At 44.5% G+C, this 21,401-nt stretch overlaps 1 protein-coding gene across 1 annotated transcript in view; it reads left to right on the top strand.

Annotated features, from left to right (window-relative positions):
- The first annotated feature begins 3,565 nt into the window (after nt 1–3,565).
- The window catches only part of LOC135541762 (CUGBP Elav-like family member 4), a 118,419-nt gene continuing 100,583 nt past the window's right edge, over nt 3,566–21,401 (top strand). Inside the window, exon 1 of the mRNA XM_064968117.1 lies at nt 3,566–3,993. Within this exon, the coding sequence (XP_064824189.1) occupies nt 3,750–3,993 (244 nt within the window). The 5' untranslated portion in view covers nt 3,566–3,749. The remainder of the gene's footprint in view (nt 3,994–21,401) is intronic.

Below are 21,401 nucleotides of genomic sequence, written 5' to 3'. Positions count from 1 at the left end.
GCTAACTGACGATTCGTCCCATTATGGCTCTGTATACTAGTCTTTTTGATAGCTAACCAAGGACCGCTACTCAGACAATGGGCACAGTGGTCATTACAGTCTTTCAGTGCCATGGACAACGACACTTCACTACACATATTGGCCCTAGCGGAGTCTGCCTTCAGCACCATGGGCAGCTGCAATGTTCTAGCTTGCAATACAGTCAGTTGAACCACACAGTCCTTTGTAAATAATAGAAAGGAGAGGATGTGGAACTTGGAATTTAAAAAATGTTGTGTGAATTTCCCACAGCTGCCAGACAAATTGGTTCATATCAAAATCCTTAGGTTAATTTACTATTTGACTATAACCTACAGTAGGCTAAATCCACTTTATGCAGTCATGTAGGCTTATACAATATACTTACTACAGGTAGCCTAATTTACGCAAGTAGGAAGGTCTGCTTTGTGTTGTTCCTTCGTTTCAAGGCCTGTATGGGAGCTATGGGGAATGAGACTAAAACCTCCTGTGGTGGTTGAGATTTCCTCAGCAAGTCGTTTGCATTTTAAATTGCCACCCAGTGGAATTGCCAGGGCCCTATTGTCATATTTGACTGTCCCTACCGGTATGAAATAACTACAATCATGTGGAGGCAAAGACACATTGTTCAGTAAATTGCCTGTTAATTGCGGGTTATTATTATCAGTCCGATGGGTTCACTCAGTGGAAGCGTTTCACTCAGGGCGACACGCGGTGCATTGAAAACATTTCAGAGCAGCCGTGCAAGTAGGTGAGGAGAGAGAGACCGTCGAGGGACAATACTGGCAACATACCTTCCATAATCATCGCGATACTACCCCACTCAACATAATGACAATGATTTGTGCTCTCCCATTTCGCCTTGTATTAAAAAAATATTGGTGAAGGCAAGTCAGGCATGTATGAGCGTGAGGCAGGGAGGGCCGCTGCTTGGCGAGCAGACTGCGGTGTCATGCCAAAAAAAGCCATCTACCTCCCTCCCTCTCTCCCTCCGCCGAGTCCAGGCTATGCCTGCGGTGAGTGTGGGATGACGCTGGGCGGAGAGCGCGGGTGGTGAAAGAGTCACGGAGTGTTTCGCCTTTGTTTTTATTGGTTGGCTAATGTTTAGGCGGAGCGTCCATGTATGATAGCCAGATATTGAAAACAAATCGGGCGTCATACTCATTGGACTGTGTGTATAGACGGGCCTATTAGGCCATCTCATTGAACTCCGTTGGTTTTAATTGGAGGATATTGAAATACAAAGAGAGGAAGTAACACTCACATTTTATCAAATTAACTTTAGCCTACTGTATTGCACATCCATTTATTTCGGCCTGAAAGACCAGCTGACAATATTTGCACCATGGACATGCAGTGACTCATACAATGGACACAATGGGCATTGTAACCTGTTGGTACCAATGGACAGTAACAGTTCAATGCACGAATAGGTCTAGCGCAGTCTGCTTTCAGCACCATGGACAGTAGCTGTACTACTCTACCTTGCAGTGAGAAGGGAGGGCACAATATTTTGTCAACGAAAGAAAAGTGGATGTAAGAACTTGAAATCTAAAGAACGTTGTGAATCTCTCACAGACAGCTGTACATTAGCAAATCTAAAAATCTCTTATCAAATTCCTCTGATCAATTGTGAATAGTTAAAGCAACAGCCACATGCAGATCAGTGAATAGGCTACATCAATGTGTTTCAACTTCAGCCCTCCAGTACCCCCAACAGCACACCTTCCTGTTTTAGCCAGGGACAAACTCACCTGATTCAAACTGTCAAGGGCTCGATGACTGGTTGACTAGTTGAATCAGGTGTGCTTGACTGGAGTTACAACAAGCATGTCTACTGTTGGGGGTATTGGATGACTGCAGTTGGGAACCAATGGGCTACATGAAGGTGGGAAGAAAGGATGCGTTTCAAAGTACATTATTTGAAGAGTGCCAGATTATCTTCCTCTGATAGTCTGCTTCCCAAATTGCACTTTATTCCCTATATAGTGCACTACTTTTTACCAGGGCCCATAGGGGCAGCCATAGAAACAGACAACATGCCTCCATCCATCCACCTATTGGTTTTCTGTTTTTTGCTGTTTATGGCTGTACTTGTGCAGGTGTTGCAATTGAACTAGTAACAGTCGTCTTTCCCTCTCACCTCACTGATCAAACACACAACATAGACCTGTGGGAGCAGCCTACCTGTTTGCAGTTGACAGCTGTGTGTCACGTGGAAATAGAGTTGCGGTGTGTGTCATGGTGTGTTTGCGCGTGGGCTGTCAGTGTGAAATGCATGGGGTTGGGCAACAGCGTATTTTTACGTCACATCCTAGCATTCTAGTTTGTCTATACCAGAGGTATTACATTTTTACTCTACGGGGTGTGGAGCCTGCTAATTTTATGTTCTACGTGATAATTAATTAACCCATCTGGTGTTCAAGGTCTAAATCAGTCCCTGGTTAGAGGGGAACATTGAACAAGCAATAGTACTGGCTCCTGTGTCCAGAGTTGAATTTGAGGGGTTTATACCATCAGATTTGCACCTGTGAAAGGATCCCAGTGCTGTTTCGTATATTGTAGTCTACCCTTACACTCTCTCTACCCTCTCTGTTCCCTCTCTAGTTGCTGCTCCCTCCGATGTGCCCGTCTACGCCGCTCGGCGGTGCTCACAGACTTCCTTCTCTTCGAATGACATCTACATCAGAATCTGAACGGAATAGATGCCTGCTTGAACTATAGGCTACACGATACTGTGCGACACTGCTTTGTGTGACACATCCTAACGTTCCCTGAAATATATTTTAGCTACGGATGTTGCTTTTAAACTAGGCTCGACGATTTCAGCACCAGGCGCTGTCCACCCACCCACACTATTCAAGCAGTTCAAGCTCCTTCAAAAGTTCAATACTCTCCGAATTGTTCTACTACACTTTAATGGACTTTTCACACCAAATGAAAATTGTTTTCAATTCAAATCCGTGGCCTTTTGGAGTGGGACTATATTTTAAAGGGAAAATATGGTAGACATATTTTATAGCATATTATTATTATTATTATTAGGCCTATTATTTCGCTGCGGACGTGGCGTGATTTGCACATGATAGACTATTGCACAAAGAGCCATACAGATTACTGTCACTATTTTCTTTTTTTATAGACCCCGTTCCCTTGGATCGTACCATTCGGCTTTCTAAACGGGGAGGGGGGGTTAAAACGCTGTCTAACACAAACATCGAATCCTAGTGGTTCCTCTCGTTCTATACCTCCCCGCATTCCTTGTAGCCCTTGAGCTGGCCCCGTCCGTTTAAACCGAGAACACCCATACCAACTTCTCAATGCAAAAATTAAAAGGGAACCTAGAAGCAGGGACTAGGGGAACGAAAGGAGGTGTAAATAGAATACGAAAGCTCTTGGTCTCTCTCTCTCTCTCCACTCTCTCCTCTCTTTTAGTAAATGAATGAATGAATGATTAATTAGGACATAAATAGGCTACACGGAATCACGCATCCACCGGGACAAGAAAGCCTGCTCCAAGCTTTTGATATTCGTTTTAGCCCAATGAGACATATGTATATTTATGCATGTACATATTTGCATTGGTAGGACTACAAGCAGGACCAGCAAGGCTTTTTAGACTTTTTTTTTTTAATCAATAGACTACTTCGTTCGGAAGCTTCTATACAACGGCCACCAAGATTGCGCTGCTGCTGCCGCCGCTGTTATCACAACTCATTGCCGGTCCGAAGATGGCAACTTTAACAAATGGACAGGTGGACGGCACAAACGGGCTAGTGAACGGATTAAGCCACAGCCACAGTTCAGCGGGCTGCGGGGGCACCATCCCCATGAAGGACCACGACGCCATTAAACTGTTCATCGGGCAAATACCGCGCAACCTGGACGAGAAGGACCTCAGGCCGCTCTTCGAGGAGTTCGGCAAGATCTACGAGCTCACGGTGCTCAAGGACCGCTTTACGGGCATGCACAAAGGTGGGTTGCGCCTACCAGTCCCCGAGAGAGCGGAATCCCCATCTTCACGCTCTTTTCTCTGCGGTTCCCGTTGCGGCTGCCTGTCACTAATGTCTTTCCATTTCCGAAGCGTTTTGGATTTGATGGATGTGGTTGCGTAATATTACTTGCGTTTACAGTAGTTTTTAGTGTGACATTTACTATTGTAGCTTACTCTCGACAGGTTTCATGTTCATGTTAACAGAAAGTGGAATAGTCCATTTCTATAGTCTTGATTCCTTGGTCAATATTTAGCCATTTCAACTAACATAACCTCAAATCTCTAGTTCTGGGATATCCAGGCACACCGTGCTGTCAAGCATCACGACCTAATAGGCTATTGTGTAACAATATTGAGAGCAAGTCACAGTTTATCTTGTAACTTTGGAAGTTTAGGCTATGGTGTTAAGAGTAAGTCACACATTTAGTTATTGTGCATTCATTCACAAGTGTAGAATCTCTACGCTTGAAAGTTCACCGGAGGAGTCCGGAGGAGCCCATGGCTTCTTGCCCACGGCACCATCTTGCACTCTGTTGCGCGTTATGCCAAGTTGCTTGTAACAGGAGGAGAGGGAGGGAGGAAAAATGTGTTAGTGTGTGTGCTTGCGCGCGATCGTGCGTGCGTGATTGGGTACATGCGTTTTACTGTATTATTCTCTGAGAAAATGTAACCAATACTTAGATTTTACATTATGCATTCTACAGTACACATTACACATTACCTGTGGTCCATCCACCTTACCTACAATATGTAATTGAGGTTATTCTCTAGTCTTGTGCCTGACATTAGGCAGACGTTTTGTGGTTTTAGAAAGTAAAAAGGATGCCAGGGAACTCTATGAATATGGCGTAAAGACAGGTGTTTGAACAACCAGCTGATTTATAGAGTGATAACTGTGTGTGTGTGTGTGTGTGTGTGTGTGTGTGTGTGTGTGTGTGTGTGTGTGTGTGTGTGTGTGTGTGTGTGTGTGTGTGTGTGTGTGTGTGTGTGTGTGTGTGTGTGTGTGTGTGTGTGTGCCTTAATCTCTCAGCTGTTTAATATTTTCATGTACCTGTAGCCTTGATGATGGTTTATCAAGAGTCTAGTGTTTTGCATTACACAGTGAGACCTAATCAACCCTTTGGTGTTACAGTAATTTTACACCATACTGAATATCTGTTGTGTGATGCAATGAACTGTCACATCTTCAATGTAATGCTAACGATCGGTCACATGCCTTGGTGTAAGGGTAATGGCCAGCCATATACCTTGGTGTAAGGGTAATGACCAATGTTATGGACGTTGATTTCAGACTCTTTAGAGGGGTAGCCAGTGGTTAGCTATTCCCTATTTGCTCAGGGCATCAGAATCTTAATGAAGTCACTAATTGATCTGCTACACCTGGAGGGCATTTTCAGACTCCATGGGTCACTTCATATGTGGATGTTAAAGTACAGACAGAACGTTTCAGTTTTCCTAACCTCAACCTCCCCCATCCCGTTACCAACATGACGTTTTGCATGTGTCAATAAATAATGATGATATAGAAATAAAGCAGGAGGAAGGGAGGAGGAGATTGCCAGGGATGGGGGAACCAAAGAGAGGAGAGGGAAGTGGGAGGAGGAGGGGGAAGAGGAAGGAGGGGTATCTTTTATTAATAGCCCAGCTGTAGTAACGACTCCCTGTCCGACGGTTAATCACGTACGGCCCGTGAACTATGGGAGGCCATGCCGGCTGATTCTAGGAACTGTCTCCTTAGGGCGATATATTGCCTGGCATCACAGGCCAGGCCCCGCTTTTATTAGTGCATCCCCCTTCGCAGCACCGCTCTCATATTATTACTAGCTGGATACAATAGCTCTCTCGCTGGCTAGCTGGTTGGCTATAGACAGTGTGTATGTGTATACACCTCTTCTCCCAGCCAGCCCAATATCCCCACACCTTCCCACAAGAGGATGTTTGTTGAATGTTGAGTTTAAAAAAAAGTTATTGTAAGGTTATGTCTGAATGTTTTAATGTAAGTAAATAATATTTTTGGTGACTTGTTACTTACAGCCAACAGGTATAGTGCTTTGTTACTTGTTATAAGCATGTATAATGAGTTATTAGAAACCTTAAAATGTATATATATATTTTTTTATTATTTTTACCTCCAATTTTGTGGTATCCAATTATTATTAGTTACTGTCTCGTCTCATCGCTATGACTCCAGGGCTCAGGCTTGAACCCAGAATCTTTGGTGGCACTGTGATGCAGACCACTGCGCCACCTGGGAAGCCCCAAGGCTTAAAATATTTGACTGTGTCATAGATATGAAGGTGTTATGCCATAAGGGGTCATGTCCAATCATAACCTCTCATGCCAAATAACCACTGTCATGACAGAGGCAGCGGTTTGTGTTATGACTGTAGTGGTCTACACCATGGACAGCATTCTCGTTATGTTGGTGTCATAGCATGGTTGACTAAATGTCATTGTGAAACGACACTATCATATACATGCCAAAATGGCACTGTCAAATATAGTATTTCGATTGTGGAATTTGATGCTACGATTTTGAGACCGACTGAAAAGCCTAGTCAGGATCATTATGAGATGATAGTAAGACATTATAACTGGTTCATACCTGCTTACAACAAGTCTGGCATGCATTATAACTGCATCATAATGCCTGTCGGCCTAAAGTAAAGGGTTGCCAGTATTTTGGATATATCTATAAGCTGGCAAAATGTGTACGGCATCATTTTTTGACTATTGTACAAAATATAGTCCCAAAGCTCAAAGTCAAACAAGGGCAATGTTGCCCTATAAACAACTTTCGGGTTGAAGAAAGTTATTGCCTTTTCATTGGAATTAATACTGCAAGAAAAGTGCACAACACTAGGGTCTTAGAACATTTGTAGCCTTTTGACACTTATTGGAATGCTCTGAGCTGATTGATGGCTTGGCTCCTAAGGTTATTTGCCTAAATCTCAGACTCCAGCCCTCCAGCCACAGCAAAACGTGTTCACTCCATTTTATTTTTATTTTCTCTCCATCTTCTGTTTCCTCCTTTTCTTCTTTCAGTAGCATGTAGCTTCTCATCGAAATACTCCTCCACCTCTCTCTTTCCTCCACATACTTTATTTACACCTTTACGCCTTTCCCTGATTCTCCCTCTTCTCCTACTCCTTTCCTCCAAACCCCATTTCCCTCTTTATTTCCCTGGTTCACAACAACCCTCAATTCATTTAGTGTGAATATATAGATGCACCTATAGATGCTATTAATATTCTACAATGTTATAGCAACATGTGACGCCACAATAATTGTTAGACAAACTCCTTGCTAGTATTTTCATTGTTGTAAAAGCCTCGGATACTACTAACTATACTATTGCAATTACCATCCATATATTGGGGGCTTGTAGAGGAGGCTGGGGTGGGACGGGAATGGGCACAGGCACAGAGGCGACAGCACGAGCCCTACATTCTCCCAATGATATTATTTCTCTCCCTTCTGCGACTGGGCTGTGCTAATAGGGGCCATTTATAACCATCACCGGCTGCCGTCGTGCATGCTGAGACGGACGTCGGCACAAAGAGGGAACGTTTCGCAATTGTTTTGCAATGCAGTATGGGAGGGAGGGTGGGCAGAGATATGGCAGCACACTGTGAACCAGGTGACCTAGCTAGAATACGCCCATGTACAGTAATACAGCTTAGGTCAGTGGGTCAATCCTAACATGTATGACTGTCAAGTGTCAACAATATATGTATCGTGTATCATCAGTTGCTTTCAAATCAAATCAAACTTTATTTGTCACATGCGCCGAATACAGCAAGTGTAGACTTTACCGTGAAATGCTTAATTAGAAGCCCTTAACCAACAGTGCATGTTACGAATCTCTTTTGGCCCGACAGTCTAGGGGGGATGGTAATGAGACCCGTAACATAACTCATGCAAATTATTATTGTGACAAAATAAAAATGTGAACGAAATAACCACGACAACAGAAAACTACCATCAAACTCCAGGTTTATTTATAAACACACGGTAATGGGGGGAGCAGGAAAAGGGGCTGAGCTGGACCCAAGGAAAGAAACAATAAGTATTCAAAAACACCCCTAAGCTAGACTAGCCTACTTTAACAACAGCTAACTAACTAACCAAAAATACAGTGGGTGGTCCGCCCAGTTCTAACTAGTGTATTTAACAAAGTTCACCTACGGGTAGTGTATGCCCATGGGCGACTTGTCTTGGTTTCCCCCTTTTCCCACCAGCAACAAACAAACACCATAACCAAAAACAATACTCACAGGTGATGACAAAGTGCTATGAGGTGCCTAAACCAAAGAGAGGTTAAGACACAAAGCGAGAGTGAAACACAGAGACCTACAGACATGGCATTTACAGAGAGATTGAGCTCTAGAACAAACAAATGATGATGATGATTTTTAAACCATGGAGAAGGAACTGTGATAGGTTAGGAAATAGGAGGAGGTGTGTCTTCTGATTGATGATTGATTGTTGACTGATTGGGGAGTGATGATTTTCATCTGTGAGGGGAGAAGGAGAGAAAAGAAACACACACACAGGATACACACACACACACACAGGATAACTATATCTGTAACAGTGCAGCTTTGGTGTAATAACAATGTAATATGCGTGTAGTAACGGAGTAATTACATGCATTGTTACATTCACTGAAAATGTTCTCCCTTAGAGTTAGAGTTGCTTTGAGTTCCTCTGCTTCGGGTTTTCCTAGGAGTCCTTTGAAAGTGAGAGAAACCCTAGTATACTGATATCTTGGGGTGTTTTTTGAGGAATTCAAGTGAAAGATCAAAAGAGGCTCCCGTTGGGCTCTCTGCCCTCACCTTATTTTGTCCTAGATAATCAAATCAAAATTAATTTGTCACATGCGCCGAATATAACAGGTGTAGACCTTACCGTGAAATGCTTAATTAAAAGCCTTTAAACAACAATGTAGTTCAAGAAAGAGTTAAGAAAAAAAATGACCAAATAAGCTAAGGAAAAAAATAGTAAAAAGTAACACAATAAAATAACAGTAACGAGGCTATATAGAGGGGGTACCAGTACCGAGTCAATGTGGAGGCTATATACAGGGGGTACCAGTACCCAGTCAATGTGGAGGCTATATACAGGGGGTACCAGTACCGAGTCAATGTGGAGGCTATATACAGGGGTACCAGTACCGAGTCAATGTGGAGGCTATATACAGGGGGTACCAGTACCGAGTCAATGTGGAGGCTATATACAGGGGGTACCAGTACCGAGTCAATGTGGAGGCTATATACAGGGGGTACCAGTACCGAGTCAATGTGGAGGCTATATACAGGGGGTACCAGTACCGAGTCAATGTGGAGGCTATATACAGGGGGTACCGGTACTGAGTCAATGTGGAGGCTATATACAGGGGGACCAGTACCGAGTCAATGTGGAGGCTATATACAGGGGGTACCGGTACTGAGTCAATGTGGAGGCTATATACAGGGGGTACCAGTACCGAGTCAATGTGGAGGCTATATACAGGGGGTACCGGTACCGAGTCAATGTGGAGGCTATATACAGGGGGTACCAGTACCGAGTCAATGTGGAGGCTATATACAGGGGGACCAGTACCGAGTCAATGTGGAGGCTATATACAGGGGGTACCAGTACCGAGTCAATGTGGAGGCTATATACAGGGGGACCAGTACCGAGTCAATGTGGAGGCTATATACAGGGGGTACCGGTACCCAGTTAATGTGGAGGCTATATACAGGGGGTACCAGTACCGAGTCAATGTGGAGGCTATATACAGGGGGTACCAGTACCGAGTCAATGTGGAGGCTATATACAGGGGGTACCAGTACCAAGTCAATGTGGAGGCTATATACAGGGGTACCAGTACCGAGTCAATGTGGAGGCTATATACAGGGGGTACCAGTACCGAGTCAATGTGGAGGCTATATACAGGGGTACCAGTACCAAGTCAATGTGGTGGCTATATACAGGGGGTACCAGTACCGAGTCAATGTGGAGGCTATATACAGGGGGTACCGGTACCCAGTCAGTGTGGAGGCTATATACAGGGGGTACCGGTACCCAGTCAGTGTGGAGGCTATATACAGGGGGTACCGGTACCGAGTCAATGTGGAGGCTATATACAAGGGGTACCGGTACCCATTCAGTGTGGAGGCTATATACAGGGGGTACCAGTACCGAGTCAATGTGGAGGATATATACAGGGGGTACCAGTACCGAGTCAGTGTGGAGGCTATATACAGGGGGTACCAGTACCGAGTCAATGTGGAGGCTATATACAGGGGGTACCAGTACCGAGTCAGTGTGGAGGCTATATACAGGGGGACCAGTACCGAGTCAATGTGGAGGCTATATACAGGGGGACCAGTACCGAGTCAATGTGGAGGCTAAATACAGGGGGTACCAGTACCGAGTCAATGTGGAGGCTATATACAGGGGGTACCAGTACCAAGTCAATGTGGAGGCTATATACAGGGGGTACCAGTACCGAGTCAATGTGGAGGCTATATACAGGGGGTACCAGTACCAAGTCAATGTGGAGGCTATATACAGGGGGTACCAGTACCGAGTCAATGTGGAGGCTATATACAGGGGGTACCGGTACCCAGTCAGTGTGGAGGCTATATACAGGGGGTACCGGTACCCAGTCAATGTGGAGGCTATATACAGGGGTACCGGTACCCAGTCAATGTGGAGGCTATATACAGGGGTACCGGTACCGAGTCAATGTGGAGGCTATATACAGGGGTACCAGTACCGAGTCAATGTGGAGGCTATATACAGGGGGTACCAGTACCAAGTCAATGTGGAGGCTATATACAGGGGGTACCAGTACCGAGTCAATGTGGAGGCTATATACAGGGGGTACCGGTACCCAGTCAATGTGGAGGCTATATACAGGGGGTACCGGTACCGAGTCAATGTGGAGGCTATATACAGGGGGTACCGGTACCGAGTCAATGTGGAGGCTATATACAGGGGGTACCGGTACCCAGTCAGTGTGGAGGCTATATACAGGGGGTACCAGTACCGAGTCAATGTGGAGGCTATATACAGGGGGTACCAGTACCGAGTCAATGTGGAGGCTATATACAGGGGTACCGGTACCCAGTCAGTGTGGAGGCTATATACAGGGGTACCAGTACCGAGTCAATGTGGGGGCTATATACAGGGGTACCAGTACCCAGTCAGTGTGGAGGCTATATACAGGGGGTACCAGTACCGAGTCAATGTGGAGGCTATATACAGGGGTACCAGTACCGAGTCAATGTGGAGGCTATATACAGGGGGTACCGGTACCCAGTCAGTGTGGAGGCTATATACAGGGGGTACCAGTACCGAGTCAATGTGGGGGCTATATACAGGGGGTACCGGTACCCAGTCAGTGTGGAGGCTATATACAGGGGGTACCAGTACCGAGTCAATGTGGAGGCTATATACAGGGGGTACCAGTACCGAGTCAATGTGGAGGCTATATACAGGGGGTACCGGTACCCAGTCAGTGTGGAGGCTATATACAGGGGGTACCGGTACCGAGTCAATGTGGAGGCTATATACAGGGGGTACCGGTACCCAGTCAGTGTGGAGGCTATATACAGGGGGTACCAGTACCGAGTCAATGTGGAGGCTATATACAGTGGGTACCAGTACCGAGTCAATGTGGAGGCTATATACAGGGGGTACCGGTACCCAGTCAGTGTGGAGGCTATATACAGGGGGTACCGGTACCGAGTCAATGTGGAGGCTATATACAGGTCGGTACCGGTACCGTGTCAATGTGGAGGCTATATACAGGGGGTACCAGTACCGAGTCAATGTGGAGGATATATACAGGGGGTACCGGTACCCAGTCAGTGTGGAGGCTATATACAGGGGGTACCAGTACCGAGTCAATGTGGAGGCTATATACAGGGGGTACCAGTACCGAGTCAATGTGGAGGCTATATACAGGGGGTACCGGTACCCAGTCAGTGTGGAGGCTATATACAGGGGGTACCGGTACCGAGTCAATGTGGAGGCTATATACAGGGGGTACCGGTACCGAGTCAATGTGGAGGCTTAATACAGGGGGTACCGGTACAGAGTCAATGTGGAGGCTATATACAGGGGGTACCGGTACGTAGTCAATGTGGAGGCTATATACAAGGGGTACCGGTACCGAGTCAATGTGGAGGCTATATACAGGGGGTACCAGTACCGAGTCAATGTGGAGGATATATACAGGGGGTACCGGTACCGAGTCAATGTGGAGGCTATATACAGGGGGTACCGGTACCGAGTCAATGTGGAGGCTATATACAGGGGGTACCGGTACCGAGTCAATGTGGAGGATATATACAGGGGGTACCGGTACCGAGTCAATGTGGAGGCTATATACAGGGGGTACCGGTACCGAGTCAATGTGGAGGCTATATACAGGGGGTACCGGTACCGAGTCAATGTGGAGGCTATATACAGGGGGTACCGGTACCGAGTCAATGTGGAGGCTATATTCAAGGGGTACCGGTACCGAGTCAATGTGCAGGGGTACAGGTTAGTCGAGGTAATTTGTACATGTAGGTAGGGGTAAAGTGACTATGCATAGACATTAAACAGCGAGTAGCTGGCTAGCAAGTGGTGTAGATACATTGTCAAGATCCCCTAAATTAGGGTGACTAGACATCCCCAATTTCTTGGGTCAGTCCCAGATTTTGGTGGCCTGTACCCGGCTAGAGCTGTCCCTGAAAATGTCCCTGATTAGCCCTCAGAAATAAAAAGCAACTCTGATGTTAAATTGAGGATAAAATGTTAATAATCAAATGTTGTATCCAATCAGATTTGCATGTAAAACATTATGTTTATCCCTCTGTACCAAACTCGTTTGCTGCAGTGGTTTTGCCGCCAACCTTTTATGAGAAGATTTGATCAGTGTTATATTGTAACCACCGCATGAACAACCATGCCCATGGCCAAAAAGTGCTGGCAACAGCATAGTCTACCAAACTTGGGTGATTCTAAAATTACTGGATAGGCTAAGATTACGAAAACTGTGGAGGGGTCATCTATTTCTGTGTTATAATTAATACAAGTATTTGAAAGGACTTTATATAGCAAAGGTAGTTATTTAAATGTATTCACAGTTAGTAAGCTACCAGTCCTACAATCTTTTGCTTAAGAGAGGACAGTTAAACGTCTGTAACTATACTGCCCTACCTAAATACTCAAAGCGTGGAACTGAGAAAAATGGCTTTTATTTACCTTGGTTTCACAGTAACTTTATGCAGTTACTGCTAACATGACCCCCATTTTCTCCAAAACACAATACAATAGAGGCAGGATACTTGTCCACAAGATTAAGCATGTATTTAATGTAGCAAAAACATTAACTCATTTTTGACCAAATGAGCAGTTACTGCCTTTTTGCTTGGTAGGGCAGTATAGTGGATAGAGAGGGTGATATACTGTACAGGGTGTTGATGAGCAGTTTAATCTGGGTCTGGGTAACTGGCCTTTACAGTTCTAGACCTGTGGCTTACTTTATTGGAATACAGGTATCCACCTTATGACCCTTCTTCTTAGAGAAGCTAAACTATTTCTACATTTCTTCTATCATTCAAAATCCATAAAACCTGGACCCTGACTGCTTTGAAAACTAGCTGAAACTGGGAACATTGTCAATGGACAGAATGTCTGAATGTTCTGCAGTATCGTAAAGGTAATATCCTGTGGGACTCAGTGAAGGTGTTTTTCTGGCGGGCTGTGTTAATGCGCCACACGTTCCGGACGCAGGATTTCACTCACGTTGCATCATCCCCTCTGTGGGCTCATTTTTCTCCTCACGTCGTTGATTTGGGATGTGTGTGTGTACCCCTCCTTCCCTCTCATCCTCTGCCCAGAATTCTCCACTCAGCTCCAATCCGAATGCATACTTAGACATCACATTCGGCCCTGTTTCTATGACGACGTGCCGTGATCAATATTGAGCGTTTTGTTGAGGAAAAGAGGCAACATATGTCACCGATAAGGTCATGTCTCGCTAAAGTCCTCCCCCCAGGTCACCCACTCCACGCATCTAAAAACATCTGAGACGCAAGACAATAAATATAGGGAAGAGAACGAGAGACGTGTACGTAGATACGTCAACTCTGATTTGTCAGCGTGGACAGTTGTCAAGGCATCTCGGCTGCTATTGATGATTATGATTGGCCGGGATAGTCAGAAGGGGCCGGCCATTAGCCCAGAGGGCCAGTTACTCACGGTGGGCGATGGCCATGTAGGAAGGAGGGGGATGGGGGGAGGGAGGAGGGAAACAGTGAGGGGGTGGAAGACTAAGGGATCAGCATTCTAACTGCTGGTAGAGAGTCATGACGGTTGTCAGGGGGTAAGAGAACTCTCCTGAACTAAGATGTGACTCCACCCTTCATATTATGGAAGTAATTGGAAAAGTATTTGCCAGCACTTTGCAACTTGTGTATGCACACACACACAACAAACAAACAAATACACACACACACAACAAACAAACAAACACACACACACACACACGTTTGTTTTCTATCCTTGTGTGGACCAAACAATTGATTCCCATTCAAAATCCTATTTTCCCTAACCCCTAACGCTTAACCTTAACCCTAACCCTAGCTGAATGCACTGTATAAGTAGTTGTATACATAACTACATAATATACCTCTGTGCTACTTGCTATTGTTGAATAATCTCAGGTCTAATCAAGGATGTATCCACATAAGAATAGTGTGTCAATAGTCCTGATGCTTACTGGTGGTGCGATGCAAGCAAGCTTGTAGGATAGGCCTTGTACAGCCTAGCTTGACACCAAGCACTTTTTTTCTGAACTATACTTCTTTTCTTGAACTATTTACTACTCTTTTTAGAAAACAAACAACTACTTCTTATTAGTAACAAATAATGCTAGGCTCTTTTCAAACAATGAGCCTTCAGATGGTAAATGCTAAGTGGGATGATTGGGATGACCCAACTCTGACATCACCCCATTGAGTCTGCCAATTCAAGATGGCACCTGTGGGTTGGACACGCCTCTAACCACACCCATACCTGTAGCCTTAAAGGCATAATGCTTGTTAAGTAATTATACTGCATACAAAATTCAAAATCTGAAGCACACTTGGTCAGCCTTAAAACTCTCCTCAGCTTAGCCTTTTGTATTCCCTAAAAGAGGCTAAAGAAATTGCCCAAAGTCCAACCTCCTTTCTCATATTAAAATTATATTTTTAGTTTTTTGCTATTGCCATGTCATTGCTATGGCGGTTTTGAGTGGCTGAAAGCTTCTTGTAGCGCTGTTTTGGAGGGTTAAATAGTTTCTATTTTCAAGGCTGTTGCGTCATCTACAGTTGAAGTCGGATGTTCACATGCTCAGCCAAATACATTTTAACTCAGTTTTTCACAATTCCTGACATTTAATCCGAGTAAAAATTCCCTGTCTTAAGTCAGTTAGGATCACCACTTTATTTTAAGAATGCGAAATGTCAGAATAATAGTAGAGAATTATTTATTTCAGCTTTTATTTCTTTCATCACTTTCCCAGTGGGTCAAAAGGTTACATACACTCAATTAGTATTTGGTAGCATTGCCTTTAATATGCCCCTATACTTTCCATATGCCCCTATACCTTCCATTGTAAGAGCATGGGCTCTCATTAAAAATGATCCTACCATATCTATTGTGTTATAGTCTCATACATTATTTTAACATTTCTACAAACTTCAAAGTGTTTTCTATCCAATGCTACCAATTATATGCATATCCTGGCTTCTGGGCCTGAGTAACAGGCAGTTTACTTTGGGCACATCAGTCAGGTGGAAATTGAGAAAAAAGGCTGAAGCCTGAAGAAGTTTTAAGCCATTTCGCCACAACTTTGGAAGTATGCTTGGGGTCATTGTGCATTTGGAAGACTGATGTCTTGAGATGTTGCTTCAATATATCCACATAATTTTCCTCCCTCATGTTGACATCTATTTTGTGAAGTGACCAGTCCCTCCTGCAGCGAAGCACCCCCACAACATGATGCTGCCACCCCCGTGCTTCACGGTTGGTATAGTGTTCTTCGGCTTGCAAGCCTCCCCCTTTTTCCTCCAAACAAAACGATGGTCATCATGGCCAAACAGTTCTATTTTCGTTTCATCAGATCAGATTAAACTAGGACATTTCTCCAAAAAGTACAATCTTTGTCCCCATGTGCAGTTGCAAACCGTAGTCTGGCTTTTCTATGGCAGTTTTCGAGCAGTGGCTTCTTCCTTGCTGAGCAGCCTTTCAGGTTATGTCAATATAGGACTTGTTTTAATGTGGATATAGATAATTTTGTACCTGTTTCCTCCAACATCTTCACATGGTCCTTTGCTGTTGTCTGGGTTTGATACGGGTCTCCTTCCTGAGCGGTATGATGGCTCCGTGGTCACATGGTGTTTATTCCTGCGTACTATTGTTTGTACAGATGAATGTGGTACCTTCAGGCATTTGGAAATTGCTCCCAAGGATGAACCAGACTTGTGGAGGTCTACAGTTTTCTTCTGAGGTCTTGGATGATTTCTTTTGATTTTCCCATGATGTCAAGCAAAGAGGCACTGAGTTTGAAGGTAGGCCTTGAAATACATCCACAGGTGCACCTCCAATTGACTCAAATGATGTCAATTAGCCTATCAGAAGATTCTAAAGCCATGACATCCTATTCTGGAATTTTCCAAGCTGTTGAAAAGGCACAGTCAACTTAGCATATCTAAATTGTGGTACAGTGAATTATAAGTGAAATAATCTGTCTGTAAACAATTGTTGGAAAAATTACTTGTGTCATGCAGAAAGTAGATGTCCTCACCAACTTGCCAAAACTATAGTTTGTTAATTAGAAATTTGTGGAGTGGTTGAAAAACTAGTTTTAATGTCTCCAACCTAAGTGTATGTAAACTTCCGACTTCAACTGTAAGTGTTATTGTGGTCCATTTTAAATGTTTCAAGAGGCTGATGCTTGGGGTCTGTTCGATCCTTGTTTCCCTGCTGTTTCAGATATAACCTCTGTTCCGGAGTGAGAGAATGCAATGCTTTCAAAATGTGGAAACCTTCTGTTGTTCACACAGTTTTTATTACCCCTCTTTATTTGATTTGACAGATATATCTTCCTCTTAAAATGCTAGTTCTCAAATATCCTGCTATCCTGCTATCGCTATCGCTCCATCTGAACAGTGTGTGTGTGTGTGTGTGTGTGTGTGTGTGTGTGTGTGTGTGTGTGTGTGTGTGTGTGTGTGTGTGTGTGTGTGTGTGTGTGTGTGTGTGTGTGTGTGTGTGTGTGTGTGCGTGCGTGCGTGCGTGAGTGCGTGCGTGCGTGTGTGCGTGTGTGCGTATGTGCATGTGTTTGTGTGTGGTGCCCATGCAGAAATCAAATCAAACCAAGCCGATGGAACGACCACAATTCTTCCCCATCCCCAACTTTCTCTCTCCTACAGGACCAGTTAAAGTTTTAGTATGGCTAAAGCCTTGGAACATTCTGACTTGGTTATATTCCACTGTAGGTTTGATGCACACGTCTACTGACATTTAGAAGTTTGACTTCTTAGAGATCAATGGAACATATAGGTCAGGCTGGGAACAGCAGCGAATTCAACCCAGGACTCAAAAGGTCTCCTGAATGAGATTTGTATCGATATTGTTGTGCTGCATACATTGTACCATAATGATAGTGAATTACTACAACCCTCTCTATTGTTTGTTAGGTTATAGTGCAGGCAATCTCTCTGACATGACATTCATTGCTGTAGCACATATCTGCACTGTGTACGTGTAATTATAAGCTTTGGCAATATGTACACTGTTACGTCATAGAGAACACAAGCTCTATAATTATAGAGTAAGTTCCTTTGTCTACAGGTCAGCTGTTTGTATGCGGTGCATTCGGAAAGTATTCAGACCCATTTCATTTTTCCACATTTTGTTATGTTACAACCTTAGTCTAAAATGGATTCAACTGTTGCTTTTTTCCTCATCAATCTTCAAACAATACCCCATAATGACAAAGCAAAAACAGGTATTTAGAAATGTTCACAAATGTATTACAAATAAAAAACAAAAACATGCTGCCACAACCCAGTCTGAGGTCTTGAGCGCTCTGGAGCAGGTTTTCATCAAACATCCCCACAGCATAATGCTGTCACCACAATGCATCACCGTAGGGATGGTGCCAAGTTTCCTTCAGACGTGACGCTTGGCATTCATACCAAAGAGTTGTTTCTCATGGTCTGAGAGTTTTTAGAGAGTCTCCAAGCGGGCTGTCATGTGCCTTTTACTGAGGAGTGGCTTCTATGTGGCCACTCTACCATAAAGTCCTGATTGGTGGGGTGCTGCATAGATGGTTGTCCTCTGGAAGTTTCTCCCACCTCCACAGATGAACTCTGGAGCTTTGTCAAAGTGACCATCGGGTTCTTGGTCACCTCCCTGACCAAGGCCCTTCCCCCTCGATTTCTCAGTTTGGTCAGGCGTCCAGCTCTAGGAAGAGTGTTGGTGGTTTCAAACTTCTTCCATTTAAGAATGATGGAGGCCGCTGTGTTGTTAGGGACCTTCAATGCTGCAGACCTTTTTTGGTACCCTTCCTCTATGCCTCGACCTATGCGTCAACACAATCCTGTCTCTGAGCTTTACAGACAATTCCTACAACCTCATGGCTTGGTTTTTGCTCTGACATGCACTGTCAACTCTGGGACCTTATATAGACAGGTGTGTGCCTTTCCAAATCATGTCCAATCAATTTAATTTACCACATGTGAACTCCAATCAAGTTGTAGAAACATCTCAACGACAATCAATGGAAACAGGATGCACTTCAGCTCAATTTCAAGTCTCATAGCAAAGGGTCAGAATATTTACAGTTGAAGTCGGAAGTTTACATAGACTTAGGTTGGAGTCATTGCAACTCGTTTTTCAACCACTCCACACATTTCTTGTTAACAAACTACGGTTTTGGCAAGTCGGTTAGGACATCTACTTTGTGCATGACACAAGTAATTTTTCCAACAATTGTTTACAGACAGATTATTTCACTTATAATTCACTGTAACACAATTCCAGTGGGTCAGACGTTTACATACACTAAGTTGACTGTGCCTTTAAACAGCTTGGAAAATTCCAGATAATTATATCATGGCTTTAGAAGCTTCTGATAGGCTAATTGACATCATTTAAGTCAATTGGATGTGGATGTATTTCAATGTCTACCTTCAAACTTAGCCTCTTTTCTTGACATCAAAAGAAATCATCCAAGATCATCCAAAAAATTGTAGACCTCCACAAGTCTGGTTCGTCCTTGGGAGCAATTTCCAAATGCCTGAAGGTACCAGGTTCATCTGTACAAACAATAGTACGCAAGTATAAACCCCATGGGACCACGGAGATGTCATACCACTCAGGAAGGAGATGCGTTCTGTCTCCTAGAGATGTACGTACTTTGGTGCGAAAAGCACAAATCAATCTCAGAACAACAGCAAAGGACCTTGTGAGGATGCTGGAGGAAACAGGTACAAAAGTATATATGTCCACAGTAAAACGAGTCCTATATCAACATAACCTGAAAGGCTGCTCAGCAAGGAAGAAGCAACTGCTCCAAAACCGCCATAAAAACCCCAGACTACGGTTTGCATCTGCACATAGGGACAAAGACTTTTTGGGACAAAACTTTTTGGGACAAACGATTTGGAGAAATGTCCTCTGGTCTGATGAAACAAAAATAGAACTGTTTGGCCTTATTGACCATCATTATGTTTGGAGGGAAAAGGGGGAGGCTTGCAAGCAGAAGAACACCATCCCAACTGTGGGGGGAGGGGGGGTCAGCATCATGTTGTGGGGGTTCTTTGCTGCAGGAGACACTGATGCACTTTACAAAATAGATGGCATTATGAGGAAAGAAATTTATGTGGATATATTGAAGCAAGACATCATTCAGGAAGTTAAAGCTTGGTCGCAAATGGGTCTTGCAAATGGACAATGACTGCAAGCATACTTCCAAAGTTGTGGCAAAATGGTTTAAGGACAACAAAGTCAAGGTATTGGAATTGCCATTACAAAGCCCTGACCTCAATCCTATCTAAAATTTGTGGGCAGAACTGAAAAAGCATGTGTGTGCAAGGAGGCCTACAAACCTGACTCAGTTACACAAGCTCTGTCAGGAGGAATAGGCCAACATTCACCCAACTTATTGTGGGAAGCTTGTGGAAGGCTAACCAAAACGTTTGACCCAAGTTAAACAATTTAAAGGCAATGCTACCAAATACTAAATTGAGTGTATGTAAACTTCTGACTAACTGGGAATGTGATGAAAGAAATAAAAGCTGACGTAAATAATTATCTCTACTATTATTCTGACATTTCACATTCTTAAAGTAAAGTGGTTATTCTAACTGACCTAAGACAGGGAATTTTTACATTTACATTTACATTTAAGTCATTTAGCAGACGCTCTTATCCAGAGCGACTTACAAATTGGTGAATTCACCTTCTGACATCCAGTGGAACAGCCACTTTACAATAGTGCATATAAATCATTAAGGGGTGGGGGGGTGAGAAGGATTACTTATCCTATCCTAGGTATTCCTTGAAGAGGTGGGGTTTCAGGTGTCTCCGGAAGGTGGTGATTGACTCCGCTGTCCTGGCGTCGTGAGGGAGTTTGTTCCACCATTGGGGGGCCAGAGCAGCGAACAGTTTTGACTGGGCTGAGCGGGAACTGTACTTCCTCAGTGGTAGGGAGGCGAAGAGGTGGATGAACGCAGTGCCCTTGTTTGGGTGTAGGGCCTGATCAGAGCCTGGAGGTACTGCGGTGCCGTTCCCCTCACAGCTCCGTAGGCAAGCACCATGGTCTTGTAGCGGATGCGAGCTTCAACTGGAAGCCAGTGGAGAGAGCGGAGGAGCGGGGTGACGTGAGAGAACTTGGGAAGGTTGAACACCAGACGGGCTGCGGCGTTCTGGATGAGTTGTAGGGGTTTAATGGCACAGGCAGGGAGCCCAGCCAACAGCGAGTTGCAGTAATCCAGACGGGAGATGACAAGTGCCTGGATTAGGACCTGCGCCGCTTCCTGTGTGAGGCAGGGTCGTACTCTGCGGATGTTGTAGAGCATGAACCTACAGGAACGGGCCACCGCCTTGATGTTAGTTGAGAACGACAGGGTGTTGTCCAGGATCACGCCAAGGTTCTTAGCGCTCTGGGAGGAGGAAACAATGGAGTTGTCAACCGTGATGGCGAGATCATGGAACGGGCAGTCCTTCCCCGGGAGGAAGAGCAGCTCCGTCTTGCCGAGGTTCAGCTTGAGGTGGTGATCCGTCATCCACACTGATATGTCTGCCAGACATGCAGAGATGCGATTCGCCACCTGGTCATCAGAAGGGGGAAAGG

The sequence above is a fragment of the Oncorhynchus masou genome, chromosome 6 (genome assembly GCF_036934945.1).
Source record: "Oncorhynchus masou masou isolate Uvic2021 chromosome 6, UVic_Omas_1.1, whole genome shotgun sequence".
NCBI lineage: Eukaryota > Metazoa > Chordata > Actinopteri > Salmoniformes > Salmonidae > Oncorhynchus > Oncorhynchus masou.
Note: the sequence above shows the minus strand (reverse complement) of the source record. Positions and strands in the feature narration are given on the sequence as shown.